Consider the following 20,610-nt stretch of genomic DNA (forward strand, 5'->3'; position numbering starts at 1 on the left):
TTATGGTATTTTCAACTTGTCTTCTATCAGAGTAATTTCATTTTATGTCACAGAATACTGGTACAATTATATTTTTTCAATGAAAATGAATTAAAACACAGGTAAAAAAAAAAACCAGATCCCATTTTAGAAGACTAGGGATTGTTAGTGTCTCAATAAAAATCAATTAATAGTCTGAAGATATCATAAAATCAAACAACTTTTCTAATGGTAACTGGGAGAATCATTAGAGATGTCTGAGCTAGAATAAAGTGGTGAATTTTTAGTGGAAAAAGCCCTCTAATTCATACGAAATTTCCTGTTTGGAAAATAAGTACTCTGTATTCCCAGGAAACATGCAGGATTTAAATCCTACCATAATTTCAAGAAGCTGACGGATGGCAAAAAGATAAAAACCAGGGCTCTCAAATTCACGGGCAGTAAATCTGCTAAAATCAACCTACAAATGTGAAATTTCTTGTGTTCGCATACAGATAATTTTCCAAGGGCCTGAGTGAACGCAGCCCTTTCCAGAAAAGCATAGATAGTTCCATGGGTGAATATGGCTTTCTGAAAAGCAATGGGATCAAATTATTTCCTTTTCCTGTGATTCATTTTAAAGAGGACTATATTTCGTTTTAAAAGAGGGAGAGGATAGCCAACAGAAGGACAGCAGGTTCCTCTGCAGGCATGAGCAACGTGAATTATAAGGTCCAGGAAAGGTCCTCCCCATGCCCCGTCTCCAGCAGATACAATCATACAGTAAGTGGGACGCAGTCACATATCCATCCCTTCCCAGTCACGTCAGCTGTTCTCACCCTACTGCCCAAGCTATGCAGGCTTGCCCCTCAGCAGGCTCATCACAGATATGACGATCTTCCAGTCTCAGCCTAGAATGCCTAAACAAGTCAGAAGACACGACTTTCCAATAGTCACAGTTCAGAAAATGGTTGGGAAGCTCTTTCTCCAAATGGTTCTCTAATACAACCAGCAAATGGTCTCTCACTGTGAATCCCTGGGGCCACAAAAATCCAGCCTGATTCTTTCTTCCTCCAGGCAGCCTTTTCAAAGCCTAAAAACTTGAAGTTGAGCTTCTCCAGAATAGCAGCTCTGATTTATGCCGCTGCTCATCTGCCTGGGTTTCCAGCTTCAGCAGCCACCTGGGTCTCTCACAAGACACACTGCTGCTTGGTATGGTCCTTTCTCAAGCCACCAGAACACCTGTAGTGCTGGAGCTGAGGTGCCATACAGACTGAAAACAACAGTGCTATTGCTGCCTTTCATTGGGATTACTATAATAACTGCTGCTGAGTTACTTATGATCAGTATGACTGACTGTTAAAGAAGCTCTTAATAGAATCAACTTTAGAATCCACTAGCTGAGAGGTGGCAAAAGAAAATGTGGGATATACACAAGATAGGATACTGTTTAGTCATAAAAAGGGCGAAGTCCTATGGTTTACTACCAATATGGTAACAAAACATAGGACATTATGTTAAGTGGAATAAGCCAGGCACAGAAAAATAGAGACTGCATGATTTCATTTGTATGTGGAATCAAGAGCAGTCGACTGCAGAAAAGGCAAACACAGGACAGTGGCTACCAGATGCCGAGGGGATTTAAGAGGAAGGAGGAAGAAACAGGAGATAGTTGGCCAACAGATGCCAAATTAGTTAGTTGCGGGGTATTTCTGGTAACTGTAAATATTGTACCGTATGTTTGAAGAAAACTAGAAAGAACTTTGAAGGTTTTCATAATAAAGAATGCATGTAAAAGAGACACGCTTACCCTGACTTGAATTTTATATAATATATACATATATTAAAATGTCACATGATACCCCACAAATGTGTATCATTTTTATGTATTGATTTAAAAGTACACAAATGCCAGGAAATCCAGGAAATAAAAATTTATAAGCAATCATATTATACTTGTACATATTAACTGCTTGGCCAAAACCACACAATATTATCAATTAAGAGAACTATACATTTCTGCCTCTGAACACTCACATGGAAGAGTAGTATGTTTATAACTTAAATTTCCATGCATTAACCCTGTGGCAGAGCATCAGGAAATGTGTCTTCCAAGGTGATTAAAAGTCCAACTCTGCTCTCTCCAACAGAATTAGGCCCATTTCCACCATCGGCCATGTGATGTGCAGCATCTCCCAGCAGCCCTCCTGAGCCTCCACATTGCCACCATTTAAGCGAAAATGTTCTCTTGGCCCTTTCTTCCTCCAACCTAGACAAAAAGTATGCTCTTGGGGCCCAGCCCAACTATACAGAGTTAAACAGGGGGAATCAGTATCAAGACCCAGAAACATCACACAAGGTTTCATTGTCAGCTTTGATCTCCATGAACATATTAGCCTTCAGAAACACCCCAAGGCAGGTTGGCTGGAAACAGAATTCAGATTCCTCTGTCCCTGGAATGTTGTCATTTTAATAAACACCTCCTATTGGCAATGAATGTGGATAAATGATTCTATTTCAAGTTGTTCATATATCCATCCTAGAGTATCACTGATTGAGGCCATGAAAAGGTAATACAAGGATCAAGGATGACTTTTGCAAAAATTATTCACAACTTGTGGGGTGGGCATTGAGCCAAGCAGCTAAAACATTGCTTGTCTGTAATACTGCAGTACTTGGATGTGAGGATGGGGTCCACTCCCAATATTTGTTCCTTGCTAACATGCACCCTGCTAGTGCAGTGATGGTGCTTCTGTAGCTGGGTTCCTGCCATCCTTGTGGAAGACCTGAATTAAATTCCTCACTCCCAGTTTCAGACTGGCAAAGCCAAGGCTGTTTGTGGGCATTTGGGAATTAAGTCAAATGGATGGAAGATCTCTGCTCATCTCTGTCTGCCTGCCTTTCAAATACATAATAAAGATATTACATTTGCACGAAAGGACATATGAAATTTTTTGTATTTTTATTGTTATTATTATTTTCCATGACATTTTTTAAAAGGATTTATTTCTAATGGAAAGTCAGATATACAGAGAGGAGAGACAGAGAGGATGATCCTCTATCTGTTAATTCACTCCCCAGGCGGTCCCAATGGCTGGAGCTGAGCTGACCAGAAGCTAGGAGCCTCTTCCGGGTGTCCTACACAGGTGCAGGGTCCTAAGGTTTTGGACAATCCTTGGTCACTTTCCCAGGCCACAAGCAGGGAGCTCGATGGGAAGCGGGGCCACTGGGACATGAACTGGCACCCATATGGGATCCCGGTGCATGCAAGGTGAGGACATTAGCCACTAGGCTATGCCAGGTCCCATGGTACAGTTTTGAAAGTATAAGAATTTCCCTCCTCCAGACACATGACAGTTTTTTTAGATAAGGAGGTGAGTAGAGCTTGTGCATGTAGCCAGCTGTCAGCTTGCAGCTTCACGGCTGTTCCAATACGCTGCTGCAGGAAGTGGCACAGATCCAACTATGTTCCCCCAGATTTATCCTCTCTGGAATTTTCCTCTTGTGCAATCGAGGGCACTACATCTTTTCCAGCTTGATAAACCATTCTCCTCAGCAGAGAAAAATGATCAAATGAGACTTGAGTCATTCTTCTCTGAGTAATCAATTCCCTTTGAGCAATCATTCCCACTGGGGCCTATTTCCTGCTTGTTCCTTTTACTCTGCGGAAAGATATCCTTTTTGTTGTTCTCTTGGGTATTTTTCCCCCAGCTCTGAATTTCTGGGCTTTGGACCTCCAGATAGCAATATACAATTTTCTTCCTCTTCAATACTGCACTCAGTCAAGTGGCTCCTTTTCCATTTCTTGTATCTTTCTTTCCACAATCTCAGCTCAATAGAAAATACAGCATTTTATCCCTTTGTTCCTCACTGGAACAATTTCTTACCTAAGTCTTCAAAATTTTATCCTAAAGAACCTTCATTTTCTCCTAAGTCATATTCCCTTGAAAGCCTCTAATCGCATTCAATTTTTTTCTGTTCTTTGCAAATCATGATGCGTTATCACCATTTGCTGCTAAGGCTATTAAAATATAGAAACTGATTTGGCATTCAATAAATTACGACAAAACATGAAAATTGTTTCCATTTCTGTCAAACTAAATACACTAAAATCCAGGAGTTTCTGGAAGGTATTTTGTGATTATGGCTGGTACGACTGATTAGATAACAATAAATGAAACTAAGAGAATTGTCTTATGTTAGAAATTAAGTAAAGCTTTGCTCAGCCATACAATGAAATTACATAAACGTTTAAAATGAAAAACTCATGTCCAATTACTATTTTTAAAAGTAAAGATTTACTTTCAAAATAACTGTTTAAACATGTACATTTTAAAACCAAAATAAACACCACAATTTTAAGAATGTTTTGCAATGAGAGTTTTCTTTTGAACATGTTTAATTGTTTTCATATTATAAAAGTTTTATAGGATAGGAGACCTAAATTCTGAGTTACTCCCTTTGTTTAGCTTTCCTACCTTTTCATACATTAAATCACTCATCAAGTAGACTGGGAAAATGGTGTTTTCATTGAAAACCATACATGGTCCACATCAGATACTCCCAGGTTATCAGATTCTGCTCCTGCACACTGTCTCTGCCTCCTCTGCCACTCTGTAAGGCGTAGGAAATAGAGAGGAATGCAAATCCTGGCAATTTGGTGCTGGCCTAATGGATTTTGTTCAACTACAGAAAGTTTGTTGCCCTTTACAATCTATCTCAATATTTCTTTACTCCATCATTAAATATACAATTTTAACTTTTCATACGCCACTTGTAACATTTACCTGAGTTCCTTAATGTCCTGTGAGTAAAATAATCTTGCTATTACGTGTTCACTTTAATACCTTTATATCATGACTTCAGCTCTTTCTGAAAGCATCTTTTAGCCGTCTGAAATTAGCTTTGCTTCACAAACCCAACAATGACCTTTCCGATCTCTGAAGACAGCAGTCCAGACTAAACTTCCTGCCAATATCCTTTAGGTTACCTTTCAGGTTTGTTGTGGTAGAAGGCAAAACTGAGTAGAGCAGCCTAGGAGGATGTGAGTGTACGGACACTAATGTTAGTTTCTGCCTGACACAGCCCTATGATCCATCTCCCATCAGCAGCATTTTCACCCATACAAGAGGCCCTTTTTCGAGACACAGGCACACTGTGTAGTTCACCCTAAGCCTTTGTTGGGTCAATCTATCTCTGTCACTACTTTAGTAAATTTCTTTTCAATCAACTTAAGGTAACTCTGAATCCTGGGGACCAGTGCAACAGCCTACTGGTTAAATCCTTGCCTTGCACCCATTGCTGCCCTAGCTGCTCCACTCCCCTTCCAGCTCCCTGCATGTGGCCTGGGAAAGCAGTCAAGGATGGTCTAAAGCCTTGAGACCCTGCACCCAGGCAGAAGCTCCTGGTTCCTGGCTTCGGATCAGCTCACCTTCAGCGATAGCAGCCACCTGGGAAGTGAACCAGCTGATGGAAGATCTTTCACTCTGTATCTCCTTCTCTATAAATCTGCCTTTCCAATAAAAATAAACCTTTTAAAAAACAATTCTGAGTCCATTGGAACTTCTGTCCATTCCACAAATATTTGCTGATAACCTATAATATGCTAGCTATTCCTCTATGTACTGGGAATATGGCCTTGGTCTTTGAAGGAGAAACCCTCCCAGTCACTGTCACACTTAACATAAAATATTCCAAGGGAGAAGCTGGCATCAGATGCACATTTCCTGCATTAAGAAATAACACCACCAAGGCAGAGAATTTACATGGTCACCTTGGATTAGGGCAAAACTTCCATCAATGGGAACACTATCGTTGTACCTATTCCACTCACAAATCATGGAAGGAAGGAAGAAGGGGTGGAAAAGGAAGAAAAGAAGAAAGGAGGGAAGAAATGGAAGGAAAGAGGAAGGGAGAGAGGAGGAGAGGGAGGGAAGGAGAGAGAGAAAGAGAGAGGAAAAGAGGGTAAGAATAAAGACCAATCAAGGTCAAATCCAGCTTTCCTGGCAGCTGTCCATACCTCTTTCTTCTCCCCAGTCTGTTCCGAGATCAGCTGGTCAAACACAGCCCCAAACTCTTCGTGGATTTTCTGCATCTCGTTGATGTGGCTGGCAACCTTGTTCATGGTCTTGATGGCCACTGCAAGAGCACAGGTGGGGAAAGCAGGGGCTATTGAGAGGCGCTCGGAGAGACAGGCCCGAGCAGAGCTGGGGGCCGAGGGCCAGGCTCACCGTCCAGGTGGTAGTGCTCCTCGCTCTCAGCGTCGGTCAGCGCAAACAGCTCCTTGAGCAGAAGTGGGTACTTAAGGATCCTCTGGATGGGCTTGATGAGGTAAGACTCCAGGGTGGACGAGTGCTGCTGCCTCGGGTTCTGGGCATCCAGGAACGCCTTGAAAGCGGTGTCAGTCTTGGCTGGGGAGTTTAAATACAGGCTGTCTGGGTGGAATACCCCGAGGCTTCCACCTTGCCATTTCACCTGCTCTTATCCCAAGCTGGCTTTTTAAGGGACTGGGCAGAAAGCGGACTGCAGAAAGAATGAGGAATGGGGGCGGCACTCAGAGAGACAACAGGAAGGGCCTGGTGGTCGGATTATTTATGTTGGGAAGACAGGACGGTTGATGAATTAAAAGACAACTAAGTTTGGAAAATCTACATAACTGAATTTCCAGGGTATTTTCCTTGTGATATCTTCATTTGTGGGGCTGACCTGACCTGGGCACAATGCCCTCCTAGACTGAGGAAAGGACCTGTTCAATTCAGAGTACCCCCACCCATGGCCAGCTCCTCCATGAGTCTCTGCCTATCCAGGCCACCCTAGGGCCACTGCACATCATATGCAGCACCTGTCACAGCCTGTTGACATTATTCAGAGTTGCTGAAGTTTCCCCAGCTTCACCCCTTTTAGCCCCAAAGGGGGCACAAAGAAGCCTCCTGTCCACATCCACCTGCCTAGCCCCTCCAGCTGCTCAGGCTCTCAATCTATGCTGGCACTTCCCCGCTGGGAACTATGTGGCATGTAGTATCCCTCCTCTAGGCAACTGGTACAAGACTAGCCACTACCCCTGAGCGGCTGGTATAAAATCAACATGTGGAACACCCCTCAGCCTGGTTTTCCCAAAAAGCAAGCATTTCACTGCTAGTAAATTATCTTTCAGAAAAAGGCAGGAAATCACCAGAGACCTGGCTGGGTGAGTGGGGCTAGCAGGAATCCTGCTCTAGGTTAGCGCAGCTCTGCTAGCCACTAGTTCATGTAGCTCCTTGCTCACCAGACTCACTCTCACTCACTCTCAGTCCCAGCTGAGCTGACACACAGCCCTAGGAAGTTTGGTGGGCTCAGACAAGCAAGACAGGTGCCTGCCCATGAGTGCATCATAAGGAAAACCGGGCTAATGCCTTCCAGGTGCAGGGGGATGCTGGGACGGGGCAAAGACTGGAAGGAGAGGGGACAGTCAGTCCAGCTGACCCAAGAGTACACATACAGGGGCAGGTGTTATAGTGAGTGCTAAGCCACCACTTGTGACACTTGTATTCCATCTCAGAATACTCGGGATCAAATCCAGCCTCCACTTTCAATCCAGCTTTCTGGTAATGTGACTGGGAGGCAAAGGATGCTGGTCCAAGTGCCTCGGTCCCAGCCATCCACTTGGGAGACCCAGATGGAATTCCTTGCTCTTGGCTCCTAGCTTCATCCCAGAAAGCCTCAGCTGTTTTGGGCATTTGGAGAGTAAATCAGGAGGATATAAATCTCTTGTCGGTGTCGTTCAAATCAGTAAAAAGATTTTGAAACAAATTAGACATATCTTTTGTTGTTCTAAAATTGTTCCTAAGTACCCTCTTGGTACACTTGGTCATTAGGAGATTGCGGGCCATATCTGCTGTTTCAAAGATTATTTTTGGAAGATATTAAAATATCTTTTAGGTGCAAAAAAACTAATGTTACTGAATTAAAAAAAAACCCACAGAGACAGAATTTACTCTGAGCAATTAAAAAAAAATCATACAAATTGCTCTAAGGATTGTAATGTGTATATAATTTCACTGCAAAGTGAACTGCTTTAAAATACTTGAACAATTTGATAATAATTAGCATTCAATCAAGCTTTGAAACAACACACACAGTCACCACCTGTTCAATGGTGCACGTGTGACAACACAGTGCAGGTCAAACAGCAGGACAGTCACCTTGGGCCCCTCTCACTGTGGGGGTTGCACTATACTGTGGGGTGCAGGCAGTCCCCACCACGACATCTGACACTGGGCAGCCTCTGCTGCCATCAGAGTCCTGCATGCTACGAACATTTCCTGTATTATGTTTTAAATTAAGCCAAGCAGTTCTCCTTGGCAACACACACACCCCAATGCATGTCAGTGACTCGGATATCCAGAGACTTGATGAGCAGCAGTTTCCTTAGCAGTCACAGCGAAGTGTTAAGGAACAGGGGGCTCATTTCCAGAGATTCTTTGAAGCCAAACTTCCTATTGGCATGGCTGTTTACCAGGGAAACGTTTCTTGAATCTCTTGTTCTTCCTTGATTGGAATCAAGAGTGCATACCTATTACAAGTTATCCTGACATGTGGAAATATGCTGGTTCAGTGGAAGAGGGGTTTTTAAAAATGAACACATCATTAACTACACATTCCTGGAGTTTTGGATGATGCTTTGGCACAGACACACCAGGGGTGATCCAACCAGTCACCAGCACATCCATCACCTACAAAGTGTATCATCTGAGTTGGGCACATTCAATATCCTCTCTTACAGCTGTGTGACACAGGCCATAGTATTAACTGTGGTTATCCTCTTGTGCTGTTGACCCTGGAACCTTCCCTCCTGTCTGTCAACCAGCCTCTTCCGGTGCTCCTCCTCACCCATGCTTCGCAGCCTCCATCAATCACAATGCTACTCTTTTCTTCCTGTAAGATTAGCTTTTCACCGACAGCTGACCCCACAAGCTTCACTGTGGAAACACAGTCACTCCCGGAGCCTCTCAGAATGGCCCGTCATCTAACCAGAGGAGGATGGAGATCTTCCACCTTTCACTTCTTTTCTCCCCAAACGATCACAATGGCCACACCTGGGTCAGTCCAAAGCTCCTCACACATTAAAACACACCCACACAATGGAGGGGTCGCCACAGTGCAAAAGCAGGCTAATTCTCAGTCTAGACTGTCAGCAGCCCATATGGGTTCTGGTTCCAGTCCTAGCTGTTCTACTTCCCATCCAGATTTCTGCTTATACGGCCTGGGAAAGCAGCAGAGGATGTCTCAAGGTCTTGTGTCCCTGCATCCACCTGGGAGATACAGAGGAGCTTCCTGGTTTGGACAGGCTAAGCTCTGTCCATTATGGCCATTTGGGTACTAAACCAGTGGATTAAGATCTCTATCTACCCCCACCCAAGTTTATATATATAAATATATATGTTTATATATATAAGAATATGTTTATATATATTCTTATATATATAAAACCTGAAATATTTAAATATATATATATTTAGCAAAGAAGATTACACTGATAAAATTTGACCAGATGGTACTAAACCCACATAACAACAAAAAAACTTTATTTTTTGACCTATCAACCCAAAATAGCTGAGTCAAATACTTCATTCTGAGGAAGCGGATAAAACTATTCATTCGAGAGAGTGATGCATTTAGCTTCTGAGTACCCCTGTCTGTGGCTTATAAGAACATCTACCTAGCATATTCACAACTTTTGGTTTATCTATCCACACAGAGTGAACTGACAATTTATTATCTACCTGTTCCCAGTCCTCAGATGCCTTACCTTTCACCAGGACCTTGGGGACTTTCGTGTGGCTGGCACAGAAGGCACTGTAGAGCTTGAAGCGGTCAGCGTAATACAGAAAGGATCCCCCCAGCGAGAACAGCACTTTCTGGAGTGAACGAGAAAAAGAGCACAGTTGGTCCATTTGCTTCCTCATTCAGAAATATGAACAGGATTCAGCAGGGGAGCTCACACCCACCTGACCCTTCCCAGACACTTGCATCAAACACACCTGTCACTGCTTGAAGATGCTCTGACACTGACTCCTGGCAAGCACAGGGACATATGAACGAGCCTAATGAATGTTGCATTTTGTCACACCCATATTTACAACCCAGGAGCTTCTGGTTTTCCATGACCATGCTTTTGCATGGCCTATTTGGGATGTTTAAATGGTGATACAAAATATCCAAGGGCACTTCAAAACATTCATGGAAACAAATTCAAAAGTGCTTACTGGGGCTGGTGTTGTGGCATAGCACGTAAAATACACTGTCAGGGATGCTAGGATCCCAGGAGGATGCCGTTTTATATACTGACTACCCCACTTCACATCCAGCACCCTGTTAGTGCAGCTGGAAAAGCAGTGGAAGGCAGCCAAAGTTACTGGGCCCGGCTACCCACATGGGAGACTTTACAGGAATCTCCTGATTCCTGGCTTTGGTCCAGCCCAGCCCAGGATGCTGTGGCTATTTGGCTATCAGTGAATAGAAGATCTTCCTTCTCTTTCTCTAACTCTGCCTTTCAAATAAATAATATTTAAAACAATTATTGATGGTGAATTAAAAATTTTTGAGATGCATGTCTAGTTTTTCAGAATACACATTTTCCATGCGCTTTCTTGAAGACAACTTATATGCATGAAAATTTTCTTTTTTTAATTTCAGGGATTTTTTTTTTGAGGGGCTGGGGCAAAGAAGGGAACCAAAATAAACTTTTAATCCTACTTTCCATGAACTTTGTGAAGCATTCACATATTTTGGGAAGAGAGAGGAAATCTGCTGAATGGTCTCACCAGTTCTTGCTGGGAGATAAGTGAGTTAACCACACAAAGGCAGGAAATGCTCATCCACCCCAAAACAGAAACCCCGTTTCCCTGATCTCCACCACCACTCTCTCCAAAACCACTCTCTCCTCCAGGAGGGGCAGATAAGAATATCAGACACATTCAAGAAAGAAACCTTCCGAGCTGTGCAAATCTCACGTTATCTCAGCCCGAATCCCCTGCCCCTTAGAAGCAGCAAAATGTGGGAAAACCACCCCCTTGAGGTTTTCGTATGCCCGAAGCAGGATCCTTTCTAAACACAAACATTTTTGTTAAAATATATACCCCAAATGGGCCCCGCACTAAACTAATCCTGTTCACCAGCCCTCTGGATTAGGGAAATTTTTTCTGAGTTAATGTAAGATAGCCTTTGAGCCACACTCAAGAATTAAACCAAAAAAAACCGTGAGGAAAAATGTTTTACCAGGTAGCTCTCCCTTAACACATACTACAGCGATTCATTTGTTCAACATTCACTGAGCACTAGAGACAGGTTAGATGCTGACTAGGACACCTGTGTCCATGTCGGAATTCCTGGTTTCAGTTTCCAGCTCCAGCTCTGGCTCCAACTCCTATCTCCACCTTTCTGTGAACGAACCCTGGGAGGCAGGGGTGATGAACGGTTCAAGTCGCAGGGTTTCTTCTACTCTCACGGGAGACCTGGGCTGTGTTCCTGGATTTAGACTTGGCTCAGCCCCAACCACTGTATTATCTGAGAAGCGATCAAGCACATAGGGAACTCTCATTCCCAGCTTCTCCAATAAATAAACTTTCTAGACACTTCTAGACAACATATATCACACAGTAAATGTACATAAAATATTACAGGGTTTGTTTCTCCTTCTGGCCTTAAAAGCTGATCTCAGTATACAGCCGGTACAAATGGGGCAGGTTTGATCACTAATGCTTCTCCTCTGAGGGACTTCAGAGAGCCCCCACCCCCATTTCTAAGGGAAGAGTCTATCAAAACTTCCTTGAAAATATTTATAGTAACAGAAAGCAGAGCATGGCTGCCTGTGGGTGGGAAGTGGTAAGAGCCAGAGGGAAAAATCACAGAGGAGGAAAAGACTTTTCAAGGTGATGATTACGTTCACTGTCCTGATTGTGGTGATGGTTTCACAGCAGAGAGCGAGCGAGAATCCATTTCTACACTTCAAGTGTGCATAGTGTACTGTAAGGCCAGCATATCTAAATGATCCCGTTTCTAAAAAGCAGCTATGAAGTAGGAATGCACTCTAGCGGATAATACTGTGGCCCAGACTCCAGCATCCCACATCTGAGCATCGAGGCTCCAGTGTCAGCTCTGGTCCCAGTTCTAGCTTCCTGCTCATGTACATCCTGTGAGTAGCAGGTGATGCTCAAAGAGCTGAGTCTTTGCCATCCACAGAGGAGACCTGGACTGAGTTCCTGGCACTGAGAACTGGCAGTTGGAAATCCTGCCTCTGTCTCTCTAATAAATTATTAATAAGAATATTTTTAGAAAATTAAAAGTATGAGACTGCCGTTGTGACAAATCAAGTTAAGCCACTATCTAGGATGCCAGCATCCCATATCCAATCTCCAGTTCAGGTCCTGGCTGCTCCACTTCCAATCAAACACACAGCTAATGCACCTGGGAGAGCAGCGGAGGAAGGTCTGAGCACATGAGCCCCTGCCACCCACAGAGAAGACAGAGTTCCTGGCTCCTGGCTTCAGCCTAGCCCAGCTCAAGCCATTACAGCCACATGACGGGGCTCAGACCACATGAACTGGTACATGCTAAAATTTCTTTCTCTCTTTACCTTTCAGATTAAAAAAAAATCTTAATTAAAAAAATTAAAAAGCGGTCGACATACCAGCCAACAGCCGCATTAATGAGTGTTAGTGAACAGAGATGCAGCACAGGAAATGTGTGCAATCACAGAACGCCAGCCAGGAAGAGGAAACCAGCTTTAAGCATCCTTACTAAGGCGCTAGTCATCAATACTCATTAAGGCTGCAAGGGACACTGTGTGCTGGAAGACCGTCCTTCTCCTGGATAATGACAAGCATTTCCATTGAAGGAAGGTTCCCAGAACAGGATGACTTAATTTGTTTACTTAGGGTGCCATTCTAATTTGCTAATAGTTACTGTATTAGAGGCCCTCATAAACCAAAGGAGAAGGTTTGGTACATCTTCCAAAGCAGAACCCAGCTGATGAAGCAGTTTAATCAAGTCAACTGCAAGGGCCTTCCCTCAGCATGACAGGTTGAGGCACATGCCCTCTACCCTCAGGCTTCCTTTGGGAACTACCCGACCCCCTGCATTGTCCAAAGAAGATGTCAACACGGGGCATAAGAACTTCCCAAACAGAAACAAGCCTGCTGTAGTGTTCCTGCGGGGACCTGAACCTGACTCACCGGAAACCCGCCCCCATGATGCTGGGTGATGGCTGTAGCTCACCTGTGGTTAAGACTCACCTTAAACTGGTCAACTCTCTCAAGCTTCTCCAAATCAGGGACCAGTCTCACTCCATCTTCTAGCGTCTTAAGGAATTCGACTTGAAACTCTACCATTTCAGTTAAGTTTCCAAAGAGCACATCAAGCTGGAAGATGAGAAAGGCATTAATCCATCCCGTATTTGCTAACTGCTTGGGAGCTTCATTTGTATGTATTGATGAATCAGGGTGATGATCCCACTGCAGGATAGGGCAGCCCCTTACTCTGTGAGTACACAGCAAATCATAGCAGACAGGGACTGGCCCTCCTTCGCCCAATTAAACACAAAATGCTTCAGCCCCGCTCTACCAAACTGAACTGCAGTGTGACCCGCTGGCCGCAAACAAAGACAATGTTCACCATACCTCATCCTGGGTGAGAAACGTTTCTTTTTGAAGAGGTTTCAGGTATCGCTCCATGAGACAGTTTAAGTCCTAGGGGTTGAAAGGACACCTAATTAGCACATTGAAAAGTGTATCAAGAATCTAAATGAGAAAACACAGATTATAGGTCCCTAAAATCTGCCAAAGTGGGAATTGGCCAATCACATAACGGGCTCTGAGGGCCACGGAATCGCTGCCCCAACCACTGCAGCTTGCAACGTGGAAGCAGCACCCATAACACACAGGAACCACTGTGCTGTGTGCTGCCTTCCAAAACAACTTTAACAGGGAAAAGCAGGCTGTAGGCTGGTCTGGCCTGAAGGCCGTAATTTACTAACCTCTGATCTAAAATGTGAAAGGAGATAATTAAAAACGGCTCATTACTTCCACATGTGGAATCTAACTCAAATGACAACAAGCAGTAACGCTCAGAAAACAGACCTGACATCCTTCTGCCTAGTTGGAGAAAATGATGGATCAAATAGCTTCCATTTTTCTCAAAACCAAATCCAGCTTGAACTTTAGCTCAATAAATTTAGAAAGTCAGAAGAATTAAAATCTCAATCAACAATCACATCAATGAATTTCTACATGTATAAGTATATTGTAAATATAGATACTTAACAATGGAGCCCCTAAGTGTGTAGCAAAATTGCTTTCTAGGTGGTATCATTCCTTAAAACTCAAAAGATCTTTACATTCAGAATGCAAGATATTTTTCATTCCCATAACTTGTTTTCTTGTTAGGCAAAAACAACAGTACAGCATCCCCTCTCTGTGGGTCCCACAGCCCGGATACAACCAACCATGAATCCAAAGTATTTGACGGAAAAAAAAAAATCTGTGCCCATATACTAAACACATGCAGACTTTTGCCACTATTCCACAAACACCACAGTATTAATAAACACGTATGTGGCAGGCACACTCCATTAGGAACTGCAGGGCATCTAAGATGATTTAAAGCATACAAGAGGATGTGTGTGGGCCATACCATGCCATTTTATGTAAGGGTCTTGAGCATCCATACACTCTGGCATCTACAGGGTCCCTGTAACCAAGCACAGAGGGGTGAGGGCGGGAGGGGGCAGAGGTACCTTCACGTAGGTGCGCTCTGTCTCCAGGAGCTCGCAGATGACCTTGCGCAGCTTGTCAGCATCTGAGAGCTGTCTCATGGTTGCCATCTGGGGCCCTGAGCAGTCCTGAGGAGATGGGCTGGGATCAGAAGGGTTCATCTCGTGCAAACTGCGGCAAAACGTGTTCTGTACTCTTGGGAGCACAGATGGAAAGGCAAGGTGGATGCAGTCAGCCCTCATTAGGGAGACTTGATTGGCACCTGTCCCGCCTAAAGGTGTTGGGCTTCACTTCACGTTCCCCCCCAAAATACTGCAAAAAATGTGAACATGCCGAGTGCTTAAAACAATGATAACAAGAGACTGAGGGCCCTGCTGCAGGCCACTGATGTACCCAGGCTCCCATATAGTAAAAAAGACTTATAAGCACATAAGCACGTCCATTGAAGAGTCAGGACAATAGAAAATAAGTATCTCACCCAACAACACAGTTTCTAAGCGATGGAGCAGCCTGGTTCCAATGCCTGTGATGGAAATCACTTAGCCTACGAGCTAGTAAGTCAGGAACCATGGAAGGTAACAGTGCTACCCAAAGCGCAAAGCTAATTCAAGATCAGACTTTGGTTAGTACATTGTCTACTTGGCAATGTGGGAAGACAATTTTACAAGGCAACAGTCTTCCTCTAGCTGTTCACAAGTGAAACCGTTGTAAACCTGTGCTTTAAAAAAGTTTCCATCCCTGCAGCTTCTCAGAGCACAGAAAACTACCCACTTCTAGCAAACACTAACCTTGGAGTAGGTCTCCTTGGGAGACCCCAGCCCCACCTGCTTGCTGTCAGAAAGAATTCAGGTAAACACTGTACAGGATGCCCAAGATTCTGGCACCCCTCAAAAGTTTAGGATTCTAGGATGATAAAGTTCTAACCTCCCAAGTGAGGCAGGAACAGTTCTCTAAAGCAAAGCTCAAGGCCAACCCTACGCTGTTAGTAGCTCCCCACTTTGGCTGCACACTGTAATCACCTGGGAAACTTTCAAAGCTCCCCAGGCCCATGCATACCCTTAGATACACATAATCAGAACTTCCGGGATGGGGTAGGGTGGGGTGGGATGGGGAAGGAGAGGCTGTTCAGGTGTCAACACTTTATAAACTCTGTGAAATGGCTCCAGAGGCCATTCTGCAGCCCCAAGTCCAGTTGGTGAGTATTTGCTCAAATATGCTGCTCTGTGAAAATCTGATGGATGTCTCTCTGAAGACAGAGGCTGCTTTCTTATATGCCTCTACAGTCTAACTAAACCCCAGGCACAAAGCATGCACTTTCAATAAATGCTAGAGCAATAAAAAGAATTACAGGGTCAGTGTTGTGGTGCAGTGGGTAAAGACACCACTTGAGACACCAGCAACCCACAGCAGCACTTGTTTGAGTCCTGGCTGCTCCACTTCCTATCCAGCGCCCAGTCAGAAGGCCTGTAAAGCAACAGAAGATGGCCTTAGCACTCGGGTTCCTACCACCCAAGCGGGATACCCAGGTAGGAGTTCCTAGCTCCTGGCTGCAGTCTTGCCCAACCCAGGCCATAATAGCTACCTGAGGAGTGAATTAGTGGATGGAAGATCTCACTGGCCCTCTCTCTGTCTTTCAAGTAGATAATTAAACAAAAAGAAAAGTCAGAATCACCTCCTCTGTCATCTACCTACCCCAGGAAAAAACGTGATAGTATTGTCCCCCAAAGCAGCAGTCAACGCCCAAGCTGCAAATGAGCACTGGTGTTTTGTGCAGAACAGAAAAGTTAAAACCAAGTCTACTCAGGTCCGACACAGTAGCCTAGCAGCAAAAGTGCTCATGCCCAGATCCCATGTGGGAGCCGGTTATAATCCTGATGGCCCCAATTCCCATCCAACACCCTCCTTGTGGCCTAGAAAAGCAGTCAAGGATGGCCCAAAGCCTTGGGACCCTGCACCCATGTGGAAGACCTGGAAGAGGCTCCAGGCTCCTGGCTTCAGATCAGCACAGCTCCAGCTATTGCAGCTGCTTGGGGAATGAACCTTCAGATGGAAGATCTTCCTCTCTGTCTCTCCTCCTCTGTATATCTGACTTTCTAATTACAAAAACAAAACAACAAAAGTCAGTGCTGTAGGACCAACTTTCAGCATCAAGGGAGGCAGCTAACATGAACGAGCCTGTTCCTCACGAGAAAAGACAGCACAAGGATAAGACAAAGCAGAATCGAAGCAGGCCGCATGCACGGCTGAGTTGGAAGAAAAGCATGGAACCAGGTTCCCAAGCCACACTATACCTAGTCTAACTGCCTTACAGTCAGTCACCTGCCCAGGGAGCTCAGGTGTATGTTTCAGACACTGCATATCCCCAACAAAGAGTCTTCCCTTAGGCAACTGACTGGGGCTAGGGTGGGGGTGGCAGTGGGAGTCACACGTGGGCTGAATTACACACAGAAGGACATCGGTTTTTAATCAAAGCTCCTTCTGGTAGAAAGAGAGTTGATTTACTTATGTTAATAGTGCTATGCTTTTATTATTAATTCAGCATCATTAAATACACAAATAGGTCTTAGTCTTAAAAACGAAAACAAGAACAAACACAATCATTCTAATAAAAATGTTCTGGTAGCCTTTAGGTGATCTAATGATTAGAAAGACAAAACCCACAAAAATGAAAATCCCAAGGATAGGGGATGTAACAAATGATGGAGTGTCACTCATCTTGCCCACTCTCTCCTTTGCTGCTGAAATTTGGGACCCGGAAAAGAACCCTAACACAACACCTGTATAATGGGCAGCTTTGCTGTACCCACAGCTGGCTGATTTCACAAACGAACAGCGAAACTGCTCATCATGATAAACACCTCCACAGGACAATGCCACCGGAGGCTCAAGACACTTCCTGCATGGTGACCATGTGGATAAACTACTTATGTGAAACGGTCATAACACACACACACACACACACACACACACATATATATGCAAAAGGACCCTTCTCTTTATGCTGCTAATCCATTCCACACTGACATCTTGGTAAAATAATAAAAGGTATGGGGTAGAGCTTCCAGATTTGCATTCTCTCTGTCCTATCATAAATACTTTGAAATTCTCATCTTCCCAGCCCCGAGGTCTGTGCTCTTGCTCTCGGGGCTTCAGCTGTCCGTCTTTGACACCAACCTCACCTGTAAGCATTCAGGTTCCTCATGCACCTTTCTCCTGCCACGCAGGCCAGAGTCAAATCTTGGATAGTTTTTTCATAATACATATTTTCTACGGACTTTCTGAAGATGCCCTATATCAATGATTTCAAAAATTTTGGACCAAAATAAAACTTAAACATTCCATGTTCTGTGAACTTTTTAGGGCACAATTCTATGGCAGTTGCCTCTTGATCAGTTATCTATGGTCCCCAAAATATTAACCTTTCTCCCAACTCTTGAGAGAAAAAGGCTGAAGTGGAGGACAGGGAGAGACTGACCACATTCGTGTAACTTTCATTGCAGTATATTGATGTAACTTCTCTATTTATGTTCTTAACTTCTTGCTGTGCCCAATTTGTAAAACTTTATTTTTCCAAATACAGTATGGTCAATGTGACACATAATGACACAGTGGTCAATGATTAGAACATACCCTTCACTGTGGTCCCAGGAGACTGCATCTCCTAGCATCACAATGGCCGTCTCACTCCATGATGTATGCACAACAAGGAAGACTGCTTGATAGCACAGTTCTCAGAATGCACTCCCATCACCAAGCAACACATGACTGTACACACAGTGTCTGGTACCACCCAGGGTTTCATCCATCCACTGAGGGGTCTTGGGAAAGCCCTCAAGGACAAAGCATAACAACTGTACTCCACTCCCCTATTGTGCCTAAAAACTCCCTCATATTCTCTTTCGAGAGTGCAGAACTTTGGGCTTCCTTCCTTCTGGGGCAAGCCCTTGAGCTGAGTGGGGCACGAAGCCATTTGTCCACTGGCAACCTTGCACCTGGATTCAAGGTGTACCCTCAAGTGTACCCCAGGAATCTATCTGGGCTTAAGTGGGTTTAATCTTTACTGTTATACATGTGCTACTTGAATTAAAAAAGTGTTATAGGATTACAGGTTCAAAAGCATACAGACTTTATCATCAAAGAATGCTACTGATGAGACAATTTCTTCTTGGAAATAATTAGTTTAAAATGATATTCTCAGGTTTGAGAATATTGTTTCATCAAAATATCACATGAACGTATCTGTTGAAGGCAGTGTAAGATGAGGGTTTTCTCTAAAATGTCTCTAATTAGAATTGCAAATTTTGAGGCACTCTTCTAAAAATTCAAAGGAAATGCATTATTATGAAAAAAAAAACTAAAAAATTTCAAAATTTGTTGCCGCCCCCTCAAATAAACTTGTTTTAACCTCTTTATTCCAAAAACATTTTCAAGCTGCATCATAGGGAAGCTTTTAACTTCTCTTCTCTGCTTCACTTACTGTGGGTGAAGGTGTTTACATCAAATCCAGAATCTTCTGTAGGTGGCTTGAGCTTGATGGAAAACATGAGCGAAGTTACAGCAATGCTGTGCCACTGAGTGTTCAGTGGCAGCCACACACAGCCACACATAAACACCCCCCCAAGTCTCCATCATTGAGGGATCCGTGGCAGCCACACACACACACACACACACACGCAAACACACACCCACACACACACCCCAAGTCTCCATCATTGAGGATTCAGTGGCAGGCAGGCAGGCATTCACCCACCCCGCCGCCCACCCCCAAGTACAAGGGGCCCAGGAACATATAGCTTCAGTGGGACATTTCCAACAGGCTTCCACTAGCCCAGCCTCCTGTGTCTGGGAAAAGGGAATAACAATTGCTACAAGGGAAAAGATAGCTCAGAGTTCTCCTGCAGAACTGTAACCAGTCGCCCTGGAAACCAAAAAAGTACTTACAGGCATTTGAGAGTTAAACTATTATGGGGTGACAGGACTGTGTCACTGACAGGGCTGGGAACTAGCCACCCAACACACACAGGAGGACAGCACAAGGCAAGAGGAAATGGGCCACTGCCCCCTGGCCAGCCTGAAGTGCCGTGTTTAGAATGCCTCCTTCCTCCTGTGGGACAGGAATAGAGAAGACAAAGAGAGGGGGTGCACTTTGAAGTTGACACTATCAACTCCAGCCGCCCAGCTGTTTGAGCTCTTCCTGTTATGCAACTGCGAAAAGCAATTTCTACCTCTAACAGAGTTCAGAGTTCTAGAACTGCTCTTTGAGTCTGCCCGATTTAACACATCCCACAGATTTTAAAGGGGACAAGAGTGGCCTAAAATTTGACATGAGTCGTTACAGAGGGTTTTTAAAAAAAATGGTGGTGTGTGGGGGGAAGAGTCTTAAAAGCAAAGCAATATACTCCACTCCCACAATGTCAGAACCCATGAATCCTAAGAGCTTTCCACTAGTGTGAAACAAACAGTATAAAAGAAGAAAGAGGATAATAACAATAATAACAATAATAGCAGAAGCAGAATGAAGATTTATTTGAATAAGTCAGACATATCCAGTGTCTAAGTTTTAAGTTTCATTACACAAGACAATAATATTTGACACTGATATTAGTCATGAGCTACTAGATGGTTAAATTTTGTGAATCTGTTTCTTGCTATTACCCCACTATGTCTGTTCAGGAGGATGTTCAGATTTGCTCAAGTAGGTCAGTTGCTGCTCAACAGTTAAGCACATCCTCAGGCCAGTATTTTCAGGACTATATCCATCGTTTCTCAAGGAGGCAAAAATAACATAAAACACCTGAAGGTGTATGGAGGGAGGCAAGGTGAACAACTTTCAGAAATCCCTGCGGAACACGCAGGCTATTAGGGTGGAGGTGAGAACCGGAGGCTCTGTCCAGGTTGGTAACAG

General features: G+C 44.0%; 1 protein-coding gene across 5 annotated transcripts in view; it reads right to left on the bottom strand.

The window, feature by feature from the left end:
• The window catches only part of TIAM1 (TIAM Rac1 associated GEF 1), a 198,993-nt gene that overhangs the window by 17,552 nt on the left and 160,831 nt on the right, over positions 1-20,610 (bottom strand). For 3 of the 5 annotated variants that reach the window (XM_040980720.1, XM_040980721.1, XM_040980723.1), the window contains 6 exons: positions 14,729-14,833; positions 13,614-13,682; positions 13,230-13,355; positions 9,746-9,854; positions 6,189-6,368; positions 5,978-6,096 (listed from right to left, as the gene is read on the bottom strand). In XM_040980720.1, coding sequence (XP_040836654.1) covers positions 5,978-6,096; positions 6,189-6,368; positions 9,746-9,854; positions 13,230-13,355; positions 13,614-13,682; positions 14,729-14,833 — 708 coding nt within the window. Of the gene's footprint in view, positions 1-5,977; positions 6,097-6,188; positions 6,369-9,745; positions 9,855-13,229; positions 13,356-13,613; positions 13,683-14,728; positions 14,894-20,610 lie in introns of all 5 variants that reach the window. The other 2 variants (XM_040980719.1, XM_040980722.1) reach the window with 1 other exon arrangement.

Source organism: Ochotona curzoniae, unplaced genomic scaffold (genome assembly GCF_017591425.1).
Source record: "Ochotona curzoniae isolate NIBS_2020 unplaced genomic scaffold, NIBS_Ocur_1.0 contig_3498, whole genome shotgun sequence".
In the NCBI taxonomy this organism is placed as follows: Eukaryota; Metazoa; Chordata; class Mammalia; order Lagomorpha; family Ochotonidae; genus Ochotona; species Ochotona curzoniae.